At 38.2% G+C, this 24,075-nt stretch overlaps 1 protein-coding gene across 1 annotated transcript; it reads left to right on the top strand.

Annotated features, from left to right (window-relative positions):
• The first annotated feature begins 11,566 nt into the window (after positions 1-11,566).
• sptssb (serine palmitoyltransferase, small subunit B) lies at positions 11,567-17,363 on the top strand. The gene is made up of 2 exons (XM_056473847.1): positions 11,567-11,759; positions 15,376-17,363. Exon 2 carries the CDS (start codon positions 15,399-15,401, stop codon positions 15,639-15,641), a length of 243 nt encoding a protein of 80 aa, XP_056329822.1. The 5' UTR covers positions 11,567-11,759; positions 15,376-15,398; the 3' UTR covers positions 15,642-17,363.
• Positions 17,364-24,075: the final 6,712 nt, after the last annotated feature.

Genomic DNA, 24,075 nt, shown 5'->3' with positions numbered 1-24,075 from the left:
CTATAAAAACTTTGCAAATAATTGTCAACTTACATTAACTCTAACCCTACAAGTCTACTAATACTCCAATGGGAATTAGTTGGTATGTAGTAGCCATATCTGTTAAAGAAACAGTTGAAACAGTGATACTTCCTTAGATCATTTGAAGTAATCCAGTGATAAATTCACAAGTAGCCTACTGCAAGTACTCCTAATGAATTACATGCTTAATAATGTTTCTTATATACTGTCATTATTGAACCTAGAAATTCCCTTTTTGAATTTTTATTAACGCCCCAATAAAGAACATGGCAAAATAAATGCACATTAAACGCGCAGATTTAACTTATCCTAAAGATTCTCCAACAAAAATACACTTAGATGTACTACAGTAATTGTACAATTCCTGATAAAAGTCTTGTCGTGGATCTCAGTTGTAAGAGCAGAAAATAATAACTTCACTTCTAGTTGATCATTTGGAAAAGTGGCAGAAGGTGGATTTTTCCCATTAATCATCTGTTGAACTGCATCCCAATCATCACTAATACTGTAGAAGACCTACTGGAACCAGCATGGAGCTAAGATTCTCAAAGAAATCAGTCAAGATTGGAAAAATCATGGTTTGGGGTTACTTTCAGTATGGGGGCGTGCGAGAGATCTGCAGAGTGGATGATCAACATCAACAGCCTGAGGTATCAAGACATTTGTGCTGCCCATTACATTACAAACCACAGGAGAGGGCAAATTCTCCAGCAGGATAGCGCTCCTTCTCATACTTCAGCCTCCACATCAAAGCTCCTGAAAGCAAAGAAAGTCAAGGTGCTCCAGAATTGGCCAGCCCAGTCACCAGACATGAACATTATTGAGCATGAAGGAGGAGGCGTTGAAGATGAACACAAAGACTCTTGATGAACTCTGGGAGTCCTACAAGAAGGCTTTCTTCACCATTCCAGATGACTTTATTAATCAGTGATTTGAGTCATTGCAGAGATGTATGGATGCAGTCCTCCAAGCTCATGATGGAGTCAGACACAATATTCATTCTGTTTCCACTGCAGCATGACCACATATTCTAGACTGGACATTATTGAAGATTCAGTGACCAGACTTTAGTTTAAACAAAGTGAGACCTTACTGTCCTAATGAAATCATTCAAAATCAAGGCATGATCATATTTTATTGTGCTCAAATAAGCGTCATCTAGAGGCCTTTGCCTTTCATATAAGACACTTCTGATACCAAATGATCAACTAGAAATCTAGTTAATATTTGTTATTTCTAAAACATGGAAAGGCGACAAGACTTTTAATCAGGTAATGTAAATTACTCATTATATTCAAAAGACATACCAATGCATCCAGTTATCAGAGATGTAAAAATGCATTCAATGTAAATAACACAGCTATATACTCACAAACGTTACTTTAAAGAATCTCCAACTAAAGAATCTCCAACAAAAATACACTTAGATGTACTACAGCCATTGTAAATTACACAGACGTACCAATGCATCCAGTTATCAGAGATGTAAAAATGCATTTAATGTGAATAAAATGAAGCATAACACAGAGCTGTGAGAAACTGCATTTCAATCACTGCATTCAGAGATTATATGGAAAGCATCAGTAAAAGTGTTTACCAGACAGCAGGCTTGTCTTGTGTCCTGAGGCAGCGGCTGCGTTATTCTGTCTGAGCTCGAAACTCTGGAGATGCTGGACATGTGTGTGTGTTCAGAGTAAAGCAGGGGTGTGTACTACGGTTCTGGCCCAGTGCTTCACAGTCGCAGTCACCCAGACTGAACTTGAACAAAGTGCTGGGCAGCGGTGTTACCAGAACTGACCCAGAAACCTGACCCAAGCCCACAGAACACTGTGCACTCTATTCACCTGCTCGTCCTTCCCATTCCCACTTTATCCCCCTTTTTTTTCTCTTTCATTCCCTCTGCCATTTAAACTAATAGTGGAACAGTTTTGTAGGCTTTTGTCCCTCGTTCCTGCTTAACTGATAGGAAATTATTTATTCACACCTCGAACACAAAAAAGCACCAACTCTCCTTGAATGTATGGTCATTTCTCCAGCTGTTCAACCCAATTGTAGACTTCTAAAGAAATATTTATTGTTTCAAAAATGTCCAAAACACTGCCACAGTAGGTCTGGGCACTTATTTAACATACACACACCGGCCACTTTATTAGGTACACCTTACAAGTACTAGGTTGGACCCCCTATTGCATGACGCAAATTTCTCGTTCCACCACATCCCAATGGTGCTCTATTGGATTGAGATCTGGTGACTGTGGAGGCCATTTGAGTACAGTGAACTCATTGCCATGTTCAAGAAACCAGTCTGAGATGATTCACGCTTTATGACATGGCGCGTTATCCTGCTGGAAGTAGCCATCAGAAGATGTGGTCATAAAGGGATGGACATGGTCAGCAACAATACTCAGGTAGGCTGTGGTGTTGACAAGATACTCAATTGGTACTAATGGACCCAAAGTGTGCCAAGAAAATATCCCCCACACCATTACACCACCACCACCAGCCTGAACCGTTGATACAAGGCAGGATGAATCCATGCTTTCATGTTGTTGATGTTCTTCCAGCCGCAACCCAGTACTGGGAAACAACCATACACACTCACACACACCCATACACTTTGGCCAATTTAGTTAATTCAATTCCCCTATAGTGCATGTGTTTGGACTGGGGGAAACCAGAGCACCAGGAGGAAACCCACACCAACACGGGGAGAACATGCAAACTCCACACAGAAATGCCAACTGGCCCAGCCACTACTCAAACCAGCGACCTTCTTGCTTTGAGGCCACAGTGCTAACCACTAAGCTACTGTGCTGCCCACCCTGCAATTTACTTGTTATTGTGAATTGTTGAACTGTAAATGAAAAGATATTTACAAAGGTTGTAAAATAAACACTCCTGTTTGAACCATGTGTTTAGAAATGTCAGTTCTTCATCTATAAATTCAGATAAAAACATTACTCTGAAAAGAAGGTGCATCACAACATTGTTCTTTGCAGTACCTCTCAAGCTCCATCAGGTTGGATGGGGAACATCGGTGCACAGTGATTTTAAGATGTTGATCACCTCCCACACTAAGGCACTTCTCCCCGTTTGGCCAGATGGACACTCTAGAAGCGTCATGGTAGTTTCAAACATTTACAGATGATGGAGGCCACTGTGGTCTTCAGGACCTTCAATGCCCTAGAAACTCTTCTGTACACCTCCCCATTTCTGTGCCTCGATACAATCCCATTGCTGAGCTCTAAAGGTAATTCATTGGTCTTCATGGCTTCCTTTTGCACTTTAACATGCACAATTAACTGTGGGATCTTATATAGACCTTTATAAATCATGTCCCATCAGCTGAATTTACTGCAGGTTGATTCTAGTCAACATCTCAAGGATGATCAGTGGAAACACGAGCACCTGAGCACAATTCTGAGAGTTTTTAATCAACTCACAAAGATTTTAAACTGAGACCCAATTTACAAACTTATGCTACGCCCTAAAAGTATATACTTTTTTTGTAAAGGAGAAGTATATACTTTTGTTTTGAGTGTGTATATGCAAGCTTTGTGACACTACTTCCTCATTAACAGCTGGTTATGTTGCTTAGTTACGTCCCGTCAATCATCTCGACACATCATCTATATTTCTTTCATATTTAATTACCTACCTCATTGATTCAGCTGCAGGTTAATCTGCCATTCACGAGTCTTTCATCCAGAGAAATCTCCTCATGTCTTTGGGTAATTATGCATTCAGTAGTTAATGTCCAAACATATCTTGATATAAGTTCACATTGTTGTTGCAGCTGAAATATAACACAGAAAATGCGGTTTAAATGTGTTCCAGTTGGCTATTAATTAACAGTCATCCAAACACGTTTACCGAAGCTACTCTAGTTGACGGTTGGTCTCGCGCGTCCGCCATGTTTGGTGTTTGTTTACACTTTTTAGCCGAGCTTGTAGTTCTAAACAAATTTACGTCCAACGTGCAATGTATTGTGGGCAATATTACCGGTTAGAGTAAGGACGCCATAGATATATACACTAGATATCGCATACGGACCTGAGTACGCGTCAATATCGCCGCCACATTTGTACAGGGCTCCCAGGACAAATGTCATTTAACTGCACTAGTCAAGACTAAAGCCATTGTGAAGATGCTGGACGTTTATCGCTGTGTACGGGTGTAGTAACGAGCAAACAAAGAAAACAAAGCATAAAGGCAGAACATTTTATAGGTAAAATTTCTTTTTTTTTATATGTTTTTGTATGTTATGAACTTTCGTGCTCAACAAGTAACATTATTATTGATAATACAGTCACTGCACTGACCATAAGGCAAAGTAGCACCAACTTCCACTAAATACTAGGCTTATGCTAGTTTTGTTGAATAAAATAAGCAAACAACATAAATAAAATATGACAATAAGATGTTGCGGTGCATCTTAAGTGAACGAGTCGTTCATAACAGAGATTCATTCACAAACGAATTGCTCCCTCTGTTAGAATGAGTAGTGAAAGGAGGAGAGGGTGTGTGTTTCAGGACAGGGATTAAACTAAATTTAACATGGAGGGAGGATAATACATTTCCATGCACACAAACACACGCACTTTGTCGGCAATGCCCGTGCGGTCACTTATCCATCGATGTAGAAAAGTGATGTCAAATTACCATTTTCATAATTTTGCATACTGACCATCGGGAAAACTCACGATCATAGATATATGTATATACGTGGATATATCTCTGACTCCGGATGGCCAGACCTGCACTACACCTTGGTCTCACATTCATTTCAAAGGAGTGTTACCCTGTAGACAACAATAGAATAGGAGACATCTAATGTAACATCGATGTATGGACGCTTCTACACTTCAAGGTTTTACCGGAAATAGTAAACCATCCGGGTACCTTTGGCATTCTCTTTTCAACATACTATGGTTTGGAACACACTAATTGTATTTTTGAATACTATTTAGGATGGACAGTAAGCGAATTGGGACGCAGACTATCATTATAGGCTAATGTTTGTAGAATTTTGAGGAAAGTAGTTAATTAGATACATTTTGGAAAAAGGCTGTAACTTCAGAAAATGTTGAAAAACTGAAGCACAGTGAATGCTTTCTGGATGTGTTGTATAATGTATGTGGGAAATCAGAAGGGAGCTCAATGATAGGAGGATTTTCATTTTTGGGTGGTGTTCCCTTTAGTGATGTAGGCGTGCTGAGTTACTAGACCGTCTCATTCTAACCTTTAATACTGAGGAGGACTCTAGTCTAGAAGCCTCAGAGGGACTGGTTTTAGGAGGACGCAGCCTCACTTGGGATGTGGTCTTTCATTTGAGAAGCACCTTGTCTTTATGAATGGACCATTATTAAACAGATCTGCTAGCTTTGTTCCTCAATGAATTAACTGTGTTCATTAAATTGATTGAATGAAGGATTCATCGACTCATCTACCGACTCATCTAATTCTTGATAAATGTTTCAGAATTGTGGATTTAATACTTTTATATGTGCATGTTTTTATATAATCTCATGACATTATACATGCATTTAGAGCTGCAGTGTAAACACACTTACTCAAGACTGATTTCATTGACTTTAATTTGTAATTATCAGCCCTAGAGTATTTTATTTGACTAGTTCACATTATTCTATTGATTAAAGAACCTGACATGTACAGTATTTATTAATAGCCTTGTTAAGGTAGAAAAAGTGCTATCGATTAGGTGTTCAAACATTGCCCATTAAAGGTAAACTAATTTTCTGTCACGACACTGAAAGTCTTGGACAGGTGGCCTATGATCCCACAGGGTACACTCTTAACCCCAATAGTTGGCTTTATTCGAAACTTATTTGGTCCGGAGCACACAGTGTCCATTTCTCCCAAAAAATACCTGAAATACTGATTCATCTGACCACAGTACACGTTTCCACTGTGTGATGGTCCATCCCAGATGCCTCGGAGCCAAGAGAAATCAACGGTGCTTCTGGACACTGTTAACATAGGGCTTCCTTTTGGCACAGTACAGTTTTAACTGGCATTTGTTGATGTAACTAGTATTGTGGTACTCAACAAAGGTTTGCCAAAGTAGTCCTGAGCCCATGTGGTGATATGGCTTATAGATGAATCACAGTCATTCAGCTTATTATACCAGGGGCGCTCAACCCTGTTCCTGGAAATCTACCTTGATTAAAAACACCTGTCTTTAATTACCAAGTGCTCCTTCAGATCACATTTAGTTGGTTTATTTGTGTTTGATAAGGGTTGGGGCTGAACTGTGCAAGAAGCTAGATCTTCAGGAATAGGGTTGAGCAGCCCTGCATTATACTAATCCGACTGATTACGGTTAGAACTAAAAAACTAAACCAAAATTCCAGCCATGAACATACAGCCGTGTCTGATTTTAAGTCCTTCAAAGAGGAGCTTTGTCACACCTGGCCAGGTTCTTTCCAATAATATCCACATATCAGGCCACACTAAATGCAGGCCCTGTCCACACGAACATGGGTATTTTCAAAACCACACTTTTTTCAACAAGGTTTTGCTGTTTATCAATAGTATCGAGTGACTGAAATTTAAACATTCTGAAAACTCAGGCCAGGGTGAAGATTCTCTGAAACTCTGGACGCTACAACCGGAGTTTTCACCTCATGACGTCATGACATTTTCTCCGTTCTGATTGGCCAACACAGCTGGATTCCCACCAAATGTGGAAGACGCAAATTAATCGCGTTCACATATCGCGTATTCTGCATTGTTTGACAGCTGGACGGTAAAGGTCTGCAACTAAAGGACTAAAATTATTCATACCCTGGCAAATTCTGACAATGATTTTGTTCAAATGTAAATAAGCTTTTTTTCCCCACAATGATTCCTCTTGTACATCCTCTTATTATCGTTTGGAGAAAGCCTGTGTCACTTATATCCAAATCTTGGTGGTGGAATAAAAGTTTCAATCCAGGCTCATTCTGAAAATGTACCCCTATATACATTTCTGGAGAGCAACAAATACGTCCCAGTAGCTACGTTGTTTTTGCAGTTTTTGTCGAATCCACCAGAGGCCGCAGTGTGCTTTTTTGAGATATCAAATTTCTCTCACAAGTGCCATTTGTGCCTGCTGTTCTCACGTAAATCCACCAGAGGCTGCTGTTGACAGACTGACCCACCCTCCTCCTTCCCTAAACCCAACCAATTGTGTTTTCAAAGCACCGATTTACCAGCGCCCACCCCCTTCTCTAAACCCAACCGATAGTGTTTTCAAAAGCAATGCAGAAAAAGAAAATCCTTCGCCTGATTTTTACCACATTTTCAGATTATACCACATTCTCACCCTGTTATTTACTTGTTTATTTTATTTTTTGGCTGTTGTTTTTTGTCTTACCTGCTTTCTGGAACCATTCTTCACCAGACTCAAACCCCATCATCGTGATCAACTCCTCTTTGCATCTCAAGTCTTCCGACATACATGGCGAGCCACTGGATAAACTGGTAACAGCGGGAAAGCCGTCCATACTGAGGTAAGCGCAAAAAGGAACAGCACCATAGCGCCCTGTAGCGTTCGTTTTAAAAGATGAAATGCAGCCATATGTACTTCTGGCTACATAATTTGCGATCTCCAGAAATGTAAATAGGGGTATGTTTTCAGAATGAGCCTATGATGAAAAGTTTAAGTCAGAATTTGCCAGGCGTATGAATAATTTCACTTGACAGTATCTCGGCTCATGGCCTGTCTGTATCCACCCACATCATACCCAGGGTTGCTAGGAGTTGGGCTGCTTTTAACATGCTTTTTTAGCTTGCTGCTGGTGGTTTTTTATTCCATGGGTTAAAGGTTTGACAAATTGCATCAATTATATTTATATAGTTGCCTTGCAATCTTTTACTCTACCAAATTTCTCCAATAGTATCTGGATGCAGCCTTGATGATGCAAGCTGAGACTGCATATCTCAGAGATGCGATGTCGGACAATGTTCTCAATGGAGCTAGTGACGTCACTGTGAGGGGTAGGTTTAGGGTTGGGGTAAAGTAAAAAGCATTGGATGCAGCTCAGATTGCACTGCACCAGGTCTGCATCCAGACCCCTCTCCAATTTATATTCCAACCACTGATAAAAACTGCTAGGATGATTGATGAAATGGAGTAAGCACACTTTCGTGAGGCACAGGGCCTCTCATAAAGCATCTGTTATAGTTCATGATAGCAGAATCTTTATAATTACTAATATAAAGTTATATTTAAAGCAGAAATCATTTGTTGTCATACAGTGGTGTAAAACACATACTTTACAAATGGTTTTGGGCTAGTTTTTGACTGGCCATTAAGCTAGTTTTGCAATCCTGATCATATCCAAGCCTTTGCTAAATAGTTTTTTAGGCATTACAGCCAGTGAATGAGCGACACCTAGTGGTATCCACACATAATGATAATGATAAAAAGAGCACTTAAAAAAACTAACCAGCCTTAATTTGCATATTCTGTTGCTTGCAGAAATGTTATTATATTATTATGGTTATGAATTTCTACTTGTATGTATTCCTTGCAAATCGTCTGAGAAATGGATAAACGTAGTGTTCACAGTATTACACAAAATCTGAAAAATACTTCATAAAACAGAAACAAAAATAGATGCAGGAAACCATAATGATTAAAATTGTTGGAAAAGGTCTTAAATATATGGCACCATGTATTTCTGTAAACTCACGTGTCTAGTTCATATATAAATGAGTGTATGTGAATGAAATCAACAATCTCCAAAAGTATCTGGATGCAGCCTTTATGATGCAAGCAGAGATTGCATCACTCACTGTGAGGGGTAGGGTTAGGTGAGCCCATTAAAAAGCATTGGATGCAGCTCAGATTGCACTGCACCGAGTCTGCAGCCAGACCCCTCTCACAATGTTCGAACTTTACAATAAGGTTGTATTAGTTAACGTTAGTTAATGCATTTATGAACATCGATAACAATACATTTACTACAGTATTTGTTCATGTTAGCTAATCAAAATACAGCTGTTTATTGTTAGTTCATGTTAACTCATTGTGCATTAACTAATGTTAACAAGCATGAATTTGGATGTTAATAATGCATTAGTAAATGTTGAATTATTATTAGTGAATGCTGTACAAGTTAATTGGTTCATGTTAGTAAAATATTACCTAATGAAACCTTCTTGTAAAGTGTGACCACAATAATGTTTACACTCACACACACTTGCTTACATATGCAAATATTGCAAACGTGTCTCCCTAAAGCACATTTGCGATCCATCATATTTGGGGAAGAATAGCATGATTGACCACGGAAGGCTCTTTAGGACATCTTTTTTGGTCATGCCCAAAACGTTTTGAGTTTTGGAGCGAAATTTTCAACTTCTACTCTGAGGCTTATTCTTGTGACCTCGCCCCTGATCCAGCAATCGCTGTTTTTGGTTGGTCTGACTCACTTCGGGGGTTTAGCCATCAAATTAAAAAAGCTGTTCAATATGGAATGGTGTTAGCTAAAAAAAATATTCTTTATTTATGGAAAAAGCCAACAAAACCACTTTTTAAATCCTGGCTTTTAGAATTCTCTGCCACTTTACATTTAGAGAGGCTAAGACACAATCTTTCTGATAGCATTGCCGGCTTTGAAGCCACCTGGAAACCCTTTTTTAATTATTTATCAAATGCCCGGGATAACAGTTTAAAGGTATAACCCTGTTATCATCTGCAAGATCACCATATTGCCTGCTCACTGGCCTAGATATAAATGTGTAACATTGTTGACGCATGTATAATATTGGAGGAACTGGTGTAATAATGGTTTAAAATCTTTTTTTTCTGTCTGATGTCTTTTTTTTTTCCTGTTGCTTCTGTTTTGTCTTTATAATCGTTGTTGCTTTCTGTATCGCTCTGTGTTGCTATAAGAAAATAAAAATAATATAAAAAAAAAAAAGAATTGCATGATTGTAAAGCAGGGAAGCGGACAAACCGGTTTCCCAAGACCAAGTTATGGATTTTATTATCTAATGCCTTCAATCCGGTTTTTCCCACAAAGACTCCAGCACACCTGACAGCAGGATCTGGATTCTTTCCGTGACTTTGTTTGTTTTTCACGGGTCATGCTTTCCTTTATGCTGCAAGTTCTTGTCTGTGTGTATCAGCACATTTTCTGCTTTCTTTTCAGCACGTTGCAACAGAAGAGTATTTTTCTCTTAGTGCCACATATTCAATCCAATCGCGCTTTTAACGAGAATTATTTTTAAAATGCAGCATAACAAAGTGTGCATTGGTAGATCAGTGGTTAGCACTGTGGTTTCACAGTAAGAAAGTCACTGGTTGGAGTCCCAGCTGAGCCATTCGGCATGTGTGGAGTTAGCATGTTCTGCCCGTGTTGGCTTGGGTTTCCTCCGGGTGCTCTGGTTTCCCCCACAGTCCAAACACATGCGCTATAGGGGAATTGGTTAACTAAATTGGCCGTAGTGTATGAGTGTGAATGGATGTTTCCCAGTACTGGGTTGCAGCTGGAAGGGCATATGCTGGATAAGTTAGCGAAGGGAAATGTATGAACGAATGAAAATATACAAACACAATCATCAGATCAATATAAAAGAATGAAAATACAAATCAACCAAATAAATAACAAAACACAACAAAGGAAGGAGTAAGTAAATATAATAGTAGGCTATAGAAATGTATGAAAATAAATAATTAAATTAAGAGCATTGCAGGAAAGCTATCTAAATCTAATCACAGTCAAAAGATGACAAAGATAATTCTTTAGATAATACCAAAAATCTGACATGTTGTTGTTGTTGTCGTTATTGTTACACATATGGAAAGATTTGAGCAGTGCCTGAATCAGAAATGTGGAAAAGGGATTGAAGCCGTACATTTTTGTTTATGTACAGTGCTCAGCATATATGTGTACACCCCTCACAAATCTATCTTATCACTTTATATTTTTAATAGGAAGCTTTACAATATTATATTTGTGCATATACATTAGATTAGTCAATACTGAAGCCAAATCTGGAGCTAATCTAACAAAATAACTTTCAATTACGGTCCAAAAACTAGTACACCCATATGTATAACTTATAGAAAAATATTAAATACAAAATATAAAAGAGGAAAAATCAAGAAAAGCAAAAAAAAATTACAAATTTAGTTAAAATTTTGTAGGCTGTAATTTTATTTTTTGCAATATTTTGCTTGAATTCAATTGTATTATCTTTCGATTTCTAAATATGTTTGGTGATTAAAATGTTATTTAAATAAATATATCTATTTAATAAATCTGTTTTGTTTAAATGCACCAAAATACATCGCCTTTATTCACTGAGAAATAGATAAAAATCTTCATTTTCAAACTGGGTGAACTCAGTAATGCTGAGCACTGTACATCAATTTTTCCTAACAAAATAAAAGAGTTTTAAATAGGTTATTTAGATTTGTGCGCAAACTCTGAGTGATAGCAAATAATTACTTAGGGGTGACCCAAAACATCCCTGCGGCAGGTGACGTCACGGAGTACCGTACTGCAGCATCATTACCGCAGAGAAAGAGAGAGAGAGTCGCTGCGTCCTGAACCACATGTTAGGAAATGGCTTTAAAATACGTTTGATCCTTTCTTTCGCCACTCATAAGTAAATCCGAGATGTGGGAGGGGTGATTACTGTGTGTTTATAACTGGTAGAGCAGCTTTGCAGCGGGATCCACTGTCATCGCGTCCACTCCACACTGCATCCTTACCGCGGAGGTGAGTTATTATTTACTTTATTACCCCCTGCAGACCTGACAGCGCCTTTTTTCTTCTGGAGTTTTCATTTATCATTCTGCTTCAAAACATATGTCAACTGTAACACTAAACCACCCGTGATAGCATCGCGGGGACATCTATTTGACGTTTGTGTTTGCGTCGCTAAGACATTGAGGTAAAGTTGGTTTTATATTCGCATATTCCTTCATTTTAAGGGTCCCTATATTGTTTATCACGTTATGCTTTGTATATTCGGTCTGAAATAGCATTTAAGTAGGACTTCAAAACAACATAAGCACTATTAGATTGACTGTGAACAGAGTTACTTTAAGTCATTGATGAATTTCCTATTTAGAATTTGCAAATAATACTGAAATTAGCCTATATTATACTATTATTAGATTTACCTCAATCTGGAAGACATGTTTATTATTTAAAATGTCTTTTAGATGTCAGTGTTTCAAATGTAAAATAAAATGTTTTTCAGCAGACCTTTTAAAGATGTTTAGCAGTCATTTGAACACAGCAGACTATAAGCCAGGGGTCGGGAACCTTTCCATTGCCATTGGGGATATATAAGCATCACATTATGAGCAAGTCCATGTATTAAGAAAGGATAATATAGAGATTTTTTTTCTTTCCGCCATCAACACTCTTGAATATTGTTTGAATTTACGTGCGCAAGGTTACCATAGAAATGTAAGTTGCATACACTTTATTGGTGTCCGATTCTAGTTAATCCACAGCACTGCACATGCGCATTGGTTGAAATATCCTTTTAGTCTTATTCATTTTGCAGTAAAAACATACAATAAAAAGGTCATTTTAATTGTTTCTTCAATAGGAAACTGATTTTAAGTGACAGGTTTTATTCTTTATTGAAGGGACACAGCTGGAGAGCCACATATTTTTGGTCAAAGAGCCACATGTAGCTCCCGAGCCATAGGTTCCCTACCCCTGCTATAAGCGCTCATTAAAATGCCTCTTGCAGACGTATATGTGTGATCTGGGACAGTACAGCTGTCATTTCCACTACACAGCTTACTACTACTTTATAATGCAACTATGATGTAGTTTAGATGATTAACTGTGTTTAAAAGACAGGTGGATGTGCAGTATATAATGAAGCAGACCGAGTTGTCCGGGATTGATTTTAGCACCCTTCGTCTGAGCATGTTCTATTTTATTTATTTGTATTTATTTATTTATTAATGTCGTAGACAACAGAAAAAAAGCAAAACAATACCAGTGCATGAAAGGAGGAGCTGTTTTAGAGTGCTCAATGTTTCTGTGTTGTTATATGAACATGGCAACACCGTTGACATTACAGCCACATGCTAAAAGGGATAGTTCACACAGAAATGAAAATTCTGTCATAATTCACTCACCTGTTTTGAGTGTTTTTTTCTTCCGTTGAACACAAAGGAAGCTGTACTGAAGATTGATGGTGAAAAAAGCCTTTGACTTCAATAGTATTGATCATATTTTATTATAATGTACAATTCTAGCTACATTATTATCAAACCACTAACACTTTAAGCTCAATAAGCTACTAATTAGCTGCTTATTAATAGACAGTAAGATATTAGTTGGGTTTAGGTTTGGGTATTGGCTAGGATGTAGAATAAGATCATACTTTGTTAGTGCTCATAAGCAGTTTATATCTTAATATAGGCAGGTAATACGCCAGTAGTAAATGGTGTGAATTGGTAGCTACATACACAATATCTTGTTTTGTTTTCACCAGAAGAAAGAAACTCTTAAAAGTTTACACCCACTTGAGTGTTGTGTAAATGAGTATATTTTCATCCCTATAATGAAATTGTTATCAATGTTATCAGACTGCAGCCCAAAAAATAAATAATACAATACACGAGTCATTAAACCCCTGATATTTGAGTGCCGCAAAGTTATTCATTCATGTCATAAATACATGCGGCTCTTTAAAGACGTACACCACTCCTAGGCAGTGTAAATTATGGCTGCACAATATACATACCTGCCAACATTGTGATGTAAAACTACACTATAATTAACTGTGTAATTTAAATATATTATTGTAACTTTTGTTATTTAGTAAAGAGAATGAATTAATCTCTCATTTAGATTTTTGGTTCATCAAACCAAAAATCTAAATGACAGATTAATTCTGTCCACTAAATAACAATAGTTACAATAATATATTTAAATTACACAGTTAATTATAGTGTAGTTTTACATCACAATGTTGGCAATGTTGGCAATACACAGTTAATTATAGTGGTTTTACATCTCTGTAGTTTAACTTTTTAGAGGCAGCCTTTTAGAAATAAAAAGTTAGTTCTAAAAAATTAGTTCTAAAAAATTAGTTTTTAAAAGTTAGTTCTTAAAAGTTAGTTCTTAAAGGTTAGTTCTAAAACGTTGGTTCTAAAAAGTTAGTTCTGAAAGGTTAGTTCTTAAAGGTTAGTTCTAAAACGTTAGTTCAAAAATGTTAGTTCTAAAATGTTAGTTCTTAAAGGTTACTTCTAAAAGGTTAGTTCTAAAACGTTAGTTCTAAAACGTTAGTTCTAAAAGGTTAGTTCTAAAATGTTAGTTCTAAAAGGTTAGTTCTAAAAGGTTAGTTCTAAAAGGTTAGTTCTAAAACGTTAGTACTAAAAGGTTAGTTCTTAAAGGTTACTTCTAAAAGGTTACTTCTAAAATGTTAGTTCTAAAAGGTTAGTTCTAAAACGTTAGTTCTTAAAGGTTAGTTCTAAAAGGTTAGTTCTAAAAGGTTAGTTCTAAAAGGTTAATTCTAAAACGTTAGTTCTAAAAGGTTAGTTCTAAAACGTTAGTTCTAAAAGGTTAGTTCTAAAATGTTAGTTCTAAAAGGTTAGTTCTTAAAGGTTACTTCTAAAAGGTCACTTCTAAAATGTTAGTTCTAAAAGGTTAGTTCTAAAACGTTAGTTCTTAAAGGTTAGTTCTAAAAGGTTAGTTCTAAAACGTTAGTTCTAAAAGGTTAGTTCTAAAACGTTAGTTCTTAAAGGTTAGTTCTAAAACGTTAGTTCTTAAAGGTTAGTTCTAAAATGTTAGTTCTAAAACGGTAGTTCTTAAAGGTTAGTTCTAAAACGTTAGTTCTAAAACGTTAGTTCGTAAAGGTTAGTTCTAAAAGGTTAGTTCTAAAATGTTAGTTCTTAAACGTTAGTTCTTAAAAGTTAGTTCTAAAAGGTTAGTTCTAAAACGTTAGTTCTTAAAGGTTAGTCATGAAAGGTTAGTTCTTAAAGGTTAGTTCTAAAAGGTTAGTTCTAAAACGTTAGTTCGTAAAGGTTAGTTCTAAAAGGTTAGTTCTAAAATGTTAGTTCTTAAACGTTAGTTCTTAATAGTTAGTTCTAAAAGGTTAGTTCTAAAACGTTAGTTCTTAAAGGTTAGTTCTAAAAGGTTAGTTCTAAAACGTTAGTTCTTAAAGGTTAGTTCTAAAAGGTTAGTTCTAAAACGTTAGTTCTAAAAGGTTAGTTCTAAAATGTTAGTTCTAAAACGTTAGTTCTGAGAGGTTAGTTCTAAAATGTTAGTTCTGAAAGGTTGCTATGCCCCTGAGCCTTAGTATACTGTAAATGCAGATCTGCTATGAGTTTGCTCAGCTAACACTGTTGTCTTCCCTCAGCTTGTCTGTGTTTCTGCTTCCGCATGGACATGAAGAACATGAGAGAGTACATGAGCTGGCTCTACTACCAGTATCTGCTCATTACCGGGATCTACGTGCTGGAGCCGTGGGAGCAGTCCATCTTCAACACCGTGCTCTTCACTATGGTGGCCATGGTCATTTACACCTCCTATGTGTTTGTGCCTATCCACGTGCGGCTGGCGCTGGAGTTCTTCTGTGAGCTGGTCAGAGGACAGCCTGAAAGCACAGTGGCCCTCATGACCTGAAGAAGTGGCAGCATTTTGATCCATCACTCAGGAAAGAAAGCAGAAGCCAGATGAAATGAAAAGGTCTTTTTGCGAAAGCCCCTTCAAGTCTTCCATGTTTGACTTGATTCCTGCTCCTGGGAGTTTGCCTGGGAGTTGACCACTAAAGAAGATGTTTTGAAGAACCCATTGACTTCCATATAGGAAAAACAAGTACTGTGGAAGTCAATGGTTAGAGGTTTCCAGGATTCTTGAAAATAACTCAAGTAAAGAGTGAGTAAATGAAGGTAGAAGTTTCATTTCTGAGTGAATGATCTCTTTAACGTCCTTGTCATCACTGGTTGATAATAAGGAAATCGTCATTTATAGTCATCTTTACACAGCCGGCCCTAAAGCGTGTAAAGAGATGCTATTAACAGTTTGTGTAAACACTTGTTTTTTTAATGTCTGCTGCTTCAGGTTTGGTTTCTGTGCTGTATAATGATGCCTTATGACTCTGTATGAGGAGTCCTTGATCTGACTGAGATATGCTGATTTTATTTCCTCGCAAAGCCTTTATTACATATACATTTTTATAATTCTTTTTTTAATATACTCATCTATGCAATGTGTGTACATGAAGATGCCGCACATTCTCAATGCTGACACTTTACAATCCCACCCACTGCAGCGCGGAGGTGTCGGAAAACATTACACCTTTATACTTAACACATTATTAAGTATACCAGGACCTTTAGTGAGACGTGATTGGTTGAAAACAGCGCTCACGCTGACGTCATGATGCGAAAACACCGGTTGAATCATCCACATGACCACACTGTACTTGGAGTTTCATAAAATCTTCAGAAAGTTTGGGCTTCAGTCACCTGACACTGCATTTTTGTGTGGACAAACTGTGAAACCGCATTAAAAAAAGTGCGGTTTTGATAATACCCGTGTTGGACAGCACCTGAGCGTCAATAATAGTGACGAGTCTGCAGTGAGAATGTGTTGAAAGATATAAGCAGGTTTAACGTGCGCTCCACTTAATCACAGCTCTTTTCACGAGTTCACACTTGCAATCGTTTCAGAATAAAGCGTATTTGGCGGGGAGAGGAGAGGGCTCTGAGCTCGGGGAAGACACCCAAACTTGAGTTATTCCCCTTATCAGGAAACAGAGAGGAATAGGTATTCGAGCGAAGTATCTAGCACGGCCCCAGAACGCTCCCCCGGGATTGTAATGCTTAAGAGGTGAGGTGACGGGGTGGTGGAGGGATGCTAAAGTCGTAAGATGCTGCAGGTAGGACAGCTTTGGTATATATAGGGGTTTGGTCAAGAACTGATTGGATAATAGAATAATTGTCAATGACGTATTTGATACTGAAACTTCTGCGCGTGCTCCTCCCGAAATTTGTTTATAAAACATCACTTAATGCTCGTCCTCCATCACTCCTGCCGTCTGATATAGAGTTGCATGCAATTGTTTGCATGAAATCTGCAGATCTGGAACAACTGGTTTTCATCGAATTATTGGCACTTGAATGTTCATTGTAATGTTTTCATCTCCTAATAAGAATGTAGTTATCTTAGCCGAGCGGCTGAACACGTTTTCAATACTTCTCACAGATTTGCCACCTAATCTAGTGCACTGTTTGGCTTAGTTATGAACAGTGAACAAAGTTTATTTTACATAAATGTGATGTTTTTGTATTTTTCTTAACTGTCAATGTAATGCCATGAGATTTCTCTTGATTTGATGACAACTTTTACATGCACATAATGTATTTTTGAGAAATAAAAGACTTCACAGATTTTTTTTGGTCCCATTTCCTTTAAAGGGCCCATAGGTTACCCCTTTTTTCATATTTAATAAGTCTTTTGTGTCCCCAGAATGTGTCTGTAAAGTTTCAGCTCAAAACACCCATCAGATTATTTATTAGAGCTGTCTGAAGTGTCTATATTATAGCTGGAAAAAAGGTTTTGCTGTATTTTTGTACTGGCCCTTTAAGACTAGTCCTCACCGCTCACCGTTCCCACGTGCCTGTCAGCAATCGGCCCTCGGCTGCCTCAGGAAGCAGATCTCACGTAACGTGTGTGAGAAATACTACAGTAAGAACTTTAACAATCAGTATTTGATGCATTTTTTTGTGGATTTGCAACAATGAGTCACACACAATGTCATTACAAAGTTCACACACACACACAGCGAGGACACACACACATAGCGCACACACAAACGTAGCGCAGCAAACACGCCACTCTCCTACGTAAAGTTGCGGTCGATCTGAAAACCGCTCCAATTTGTCCACCGTTTTTATGTTAAATTGAAAAAAAAGGACTGAGTGAGTTTATTTCACCCCAATATGACAGTTTATACACTATACTTACATACATTTCTGTCTAAACAGCTTGAAAAGTAGATTTTACACCATAGGTGCCCTTTAACACTCTATTGATTTTATTCGCTAAGATTCCTTCCACTTATTTTTGTGCACATATTGAAATATCGCATAAAAAAGCTTAATGGTAATGCCTAGGTAGAGCATACATTTGAAAATGAATTTCATGTGCAACTGAGTAGAGTAAACCTTTTTATCTGATAAGAACATCACAAAAGTTTGTAATGTTGTCGTTCCTTTTCACAACACTTAAAAGATTTTTAGGAACTGAAGATACCACGTGATGAAGTGTTTCATGTGTAATTTTCTCCCTTCCTGCAAACAAGTCTTGAGGTGGGCAACAGTAAAGGGTCTTTGTTGTCGCATTTTGTGCTTCAAAATGCATCACATATTCTCTACTGGAGACAGGTCGGGACTGCGGACAGGCCAGTCAAGTACCTGTATCCTCTTCCTCCGCTGCAGGACTTTGTAATGTGTGCAGAATGTGGTTTTGCATTGTCTCGTTGAAATATGCATGAGTGTCCCTGGAAAAGAAGGCAGCATATTGTGCTCAAATCTCTCTGTACTGTTCAGCATTACTGGTGCATCACAGAAGTGCAAGTTACCTTTGCCCAGGGCACTGACACAACCCCATACAATGACAGACCCTAGGGTTTGCACTTGTTGCTGGTAACAGTCAGGATGATCCTTTTCTTCTTTGGTCCGGAGCACACAGCGCCCAAAAAATTGCTGATTCATCTGACCACAGTACACATTTCCACTGTGTGATGGTCCATCCCAGATGCCTCCGAGCCCAGAGAAGTCAACTGCGCTTCTGGACACTGTTAACATAGGGCTTCCTTTTGGCACAGAACAGTTTTCACTGCCATTTGTGGATGTAACTCCATATTGTGGTATTTGACAAAGCTTTGCCACAGTAGTCCTGAGCCCATGTGGTGATATGGCTTATAGATGAATGAGGATTCTTGATGCAGCGCCCCCTGAGGGATCGGAGATCACGGTTGTTCAGCTTAGGCGTGCGCTCTTGTCCTTTACGCACTGAAATTCCTCCAGATTCCTTGAATCTTTTAATGATGTTCTGCACTGTTGAAGGTGAAATATCCAAATGTCTTCCTCTCTTTCTTTGAGGAACATTGTGTTTAAACATTTCAATTATTTTCTCCTGTATTTGTTGTCAAACTGGCGATCCTCGGCCCATCTTTGCTCCTAAAGGACTAGACCTTTCTTGGAAGCTGCTTTTGTACCAAATCATAATTACAATCACCTGTTGACATCACCTGTTTTAAATCACATCATTATTAACCAATTGACCTGATTACTGCCCTAAACTGCACCTGTCACAAATATTTTGTCTTCCTATAAGTGATGACTCAGGAAACGCTGCTTTATTCACAAATGTTTTATGCAATATTACAGTTTTGCACCTAAATCTACTTTGCATCTTTAACAAATAGCTACTTTAAAAATTAAGGCTCGTAACCTGATTTCAGCCTAAAGGAAGGCATTTGTTTATATATGATTTATATCATGTAGTGGGAAAGTGGACAAACTGGTTTTCCAAATCCAACTTATGGGTGCCCAGAAGGCTTATCGAATACTGATCCACAATCCGGTCTTTCCAGTTCACCTTTTAAAGACTTCAGCACACCTGACAGCCAGATCTGAATACTTTCCACAACTTGCTTTTTCACAGCTCATGGGTCTTGTCTGTGTGAATCAGCAAATTTCACATATCCCCTGATGCCATTGACGCCAAGTCAAGAAGAATTACTCAAAAGGTTTGACTTGTTGGAACATGCAGTAGAGAATAAGTGACTATTTTCATAAACTAGTGTCCATTACATTTATTTCACTCTTCAATAGATTCATTCATATATTTTCTTTCGGTTTAGTCTATTATTTTAGACTACACTGAATAGAATCTGTAAGCAATAACTGATGACGAGCCATTAAATGTTAGAAAATAATGCACACTTGCATATCCTAATAATTCAACACACCAGAGTCAATTATTCTGCTTTTATACACCGGTTTCCACTGTTCAGATGTGGTATTTCAGACATTTGTAAGGTTTTTGTCTTGTGTGTAGGACTAGTTTCTCACACCTCTCCTCCAAAGCCTTCTGTTGTGTTTTGATGTGATTTTTGACCGTGATTTAACTGTGAAATCATTCAGCGTAGTGTTACGGAGCTGAAATGCAGAGCTCAAAACCTGCCGGAACTACACTGTAAAAAATGCAGGGTTCCACAAAACCGATTGGGATAACTTAAAGGAATTAAGTTAGCATATTAGTTCTTTAAAATGTAAGTGGATTGAACATAAAACAAAATAATTTGTCAGAAAAAAACTCAAGAATTGTGTTGTTTCTGCTCATTTTAGATGAGTGTACTTTAGATGTGGGTTTATCTGAATATAATCAGAATCAGAATCAGAAAGAGCTTTATTGCCAGGTATGTTCACACATACGAGGAATTTGTTTTGGTGACAGAGCTTCTACAGTGCAACAGGATTACAGAGACAGAACAAAAAACAGATAATAAATATATTTTAAAAAATAATAAAAATAGAAGTAAGTAGTGAATGCAAATATACAAATTGACAAGTGTTTGTACATGTTTATTGCTATATACAACGTTATATGAGCAGCTGTTATGTGCAAATTGGCATGTAAAGTGTGTTGTTAAATAAGTGTATATGTGTATAAAAGTGTATAGCAAGTAGTGATGTTGGTTCCACAATTATTATCATCAAGTGTTCATGAGATGGATTGCCTGAAGGAAGAAACTGTTTCTGTGTCGGGCTGTTCTGGTGCGCAGTGCTCTGTAGCGTCGACCAGAAGGTAACAGTTCAAAGAGGCAGTGTGCTGGGTGTGAGGGGTCCAGGGTGATTTTGGCAGCCCTTCTGCTCGCTCTGGATAAGTACAGTTCTTGGGGAGTAGGAAGGGTTGTATCAGTGATTGGCTCAGCAGTCCAAACTATTCGACGTAGTCTTTGGAGATCGTATTTAGTAGCTGAGCTAAACCAGACAGTTATTGATGTGCAACCACACACCTTAGCATGCTCATCAGCCAATCAGAATCAAGACCACCAGCAACACTATGTTACTGTAATATATATATTTTTACTTTTTAAAAAAAATTTTATTTAGAGAAAAGAAATATAGAAAAAAAAATAGAGATAAAAAACGGAGAACAAAGCGGTTGTCATAAGGGTTACAAAATCAAGTCATAATACATTTGACATACATTATCACAAATTGTTTACAATGATTTATTCAGGCCATTTTTTTCCAGTACTTGTTACACTTTTTTGAATCAAATCTTAGATTAAAAGTCAGTTTCTCCATACAGCTTATTTCCTTTACAATTCCTATCCATTGAGCCCTTGTTAAGCCAATTTTTGAGTTATGGCTTTTCTGCTACTTACCAAAAGGATTTGAATTAAGTATTTGTCAATAGTTCTGGTATTTTCCCAAGGTATAATTTAATAAATGAGTACTCCAATTCTTCTCCAGTTATGTTTTTTTTTATTTCAGTCGCTATTTCATACCAGAAGGTTTGCATTTTTGGGCAAGCCCAAAAAACGTGAAAATGGTTGGCCATTGAGGTTCCACATTGTCTCCAACAAGAGCCCAAACTTTCAGCACCTGTACGCAATGCAGACAGTTTAGGAGTTAAGCTGCTGTCACACTTGACTTTTCTTCCCATAGACTTCCATTCATACGCACGCGAATACGTCAGACCGGAAACGCGGGGTCATGCGTTAAGTTTCGCAGGTTGCTGCGGTGCAAAGTTCAAGCTTGGTGAACTCTGACCTGCTAAATCGCATCACTTGACTGCATGAGACCAATTGAGGATCAAAACATGACCTCTCTGGACAGAAATGTAAAACATGGAGCTATCGCTCGCTTTTTTAATGTCTAATCATCTTGTTTAATCCCGCCCCTTTTCGCAGCGCCGTACGACAGAATTTCGCACACACAAAGCCCGGTGTGACTGTAGCTTTATGAAGAAGCTCATCAGATTTTTACATCCAAGCTCTCTCCAAGCTCTCGAGTTTGTAGTTTTATATGTGTGACACACATATCTGTCCAGTCTTCCTCTGTTTTATGTAATTTGATGAACGAATCTTACTGTTTTGTATGCATTCATATAATTTAGAGACCATTTTTTTTGTTGTTTTCTTTTATGCACCCGCAAATACTGTGATTAAATTAGAATCATCCTTAAATTTATATTACATTTTTTTATTAAAGTAATCTCTGACTTGCAAGTATCTGTAAAAGTCCTGCTTGTCCTGGCCAAATGTATCCGATAAGGTCTGATAACTCATGAAATGTCCGTTAGCGGTCACTGAACTGAATGATGTGATTCCTCTCCAAACCCACTGTTTAAATCTCCTATCTAGTATACACAGTTGAAAGTCTGGGTCCAATGCCATGCAACTTAATATCCCATTATGTTTTTCTAATTGTAATTTCTTCAATATACTACACTATAACTTCAATGAAAACACGGTCCAAGTATTCAATCTACTGTAGTACTTTTCTGCTTGATTTTTATTACCAAGTAATGATTGTAAAGGTGTATCTATTTGTGTGTTACTGTAATATTTTAAAGTAACTGCAACACTTAAAGGTATATCCACCAAGCACTGCTCGGGCTGTGAGGAGTTATCCGATGGATCTCCAGCCCTCATCCCTGTGTTTTGAAAAGTTCATGAGGCTAGCACAGGGATGGGCAAACTCGATCCTGGAGGGCCGGCGTCCCTGCATAGTTTTGCACCATCCCTAATCAAACACACCTGCTTGTAGCTTTCTAGTGATCTTGAAGACACTAATTAGGGTGTTCAGGTGTGTTTGATTAGTGTTGGAGCAAAACTCTGCAGGGACACCGGCCCTCCAGGATCGAGTTTGCCCATGCCTGGGCTAGCACAAACTTTCCAACGTCAAGACTTTATAACCTTTCCATGAATCTTTCAGAGCAAAGCCGAAATCAGTATTTTGTCCAAAAGAACTTACGTGACTGGGGGTGTCATGGTGGCGCAGTGGGTAGCACGATCGCCTCACAGCAAGGTCACTGGTTTGAGCCTTGGCTGGGTCAGTTGGCATTTCTGTGTGGAGTTAGCATGAGAGTGTATGGGTGTTTCCCAGTGATGTGTTGCAGCTGGAAGTGCATCCGCTGTGTAAAACATATGCTGGATAAGTTGGCGGTTCATTCCACTGTGGTGACCCCTGATAAATAAAGGGACTAAGCTGAAAAGAAAATGAATGAATGAATGAGAACTTAACTGGCTCATCATTCGTTCATTCATTTTCCTTAGGCTTAGTCCCTTAATTATAAGGGGTCGCCACGGTGTAATGAACCGTCAACTAAGTAAAAAACACTCTCCGATTTGGCTTTCTGTCCACAATAAATCTGTGTTTTTAGGAAATTAAAGGTATCTTTTTGTAAGTGCTGTCCAACGTGATTAAATTTGAAGACAGTGTGGACTGAGAAAATGGAGGCTTTCGAAAGCGATGATGCATTTTAGTCATGTGACGCAGTCATGTGATTAATTCAGTTAACATGTTGGATGACATCATGAAGCAGATGTTTTGGATGCTGTCCATTTTGACAGCTTTATTATAGATTATTGTCAGTTTGTAGATGACTCTCTTCAAACGACAGGGAATGCTTACTTAAAATGCAACCTAGTACTGGGAAACACCCATACACACTCTCACATTCACAGACACACTCATACACTACGACCAAATTAGTTAATCAATTCCCCTATAGCACATGGGATTGGACTGTGCGGGAAACCGGAGCACCCGGAGGAAACCCACACCAACACGTGGAGAACATGCAAACTCCACACAGAAATGTCAACTAACCGGAATTCGAACCAGCGACCTTTTTGCTGTGAGGCAATAGTGCTAACTACTGAGCCACCGTGAATTGAATGTGAACGAGGCCTTGCATGTTTCTGCATCCTTGATTCATCAAGGAAATGATAGACGCTTTAGTGTGCGACACGTGCAGTCAGTGCTGGAGGGCGTCTACATGCACTGAAAATATGAAACCCTCAGTCCCG

This window comes from Danio aesculapii, chromosome 15 (genome assembly GCF_903798145.1).
Source record: "Danio aesculapii chromosome 15, fDanAes4.1, whole genome shotgun sequence".
Lineage (NCBI taxonomy): Eukaryota > Metazoa > Chordata > Actinopteri > Cypriniformes > Danionidae > Danio > Danio aesculapii.
This window is presented reverse-complemented; position numbering and strand designations above follow the sequence as displayed.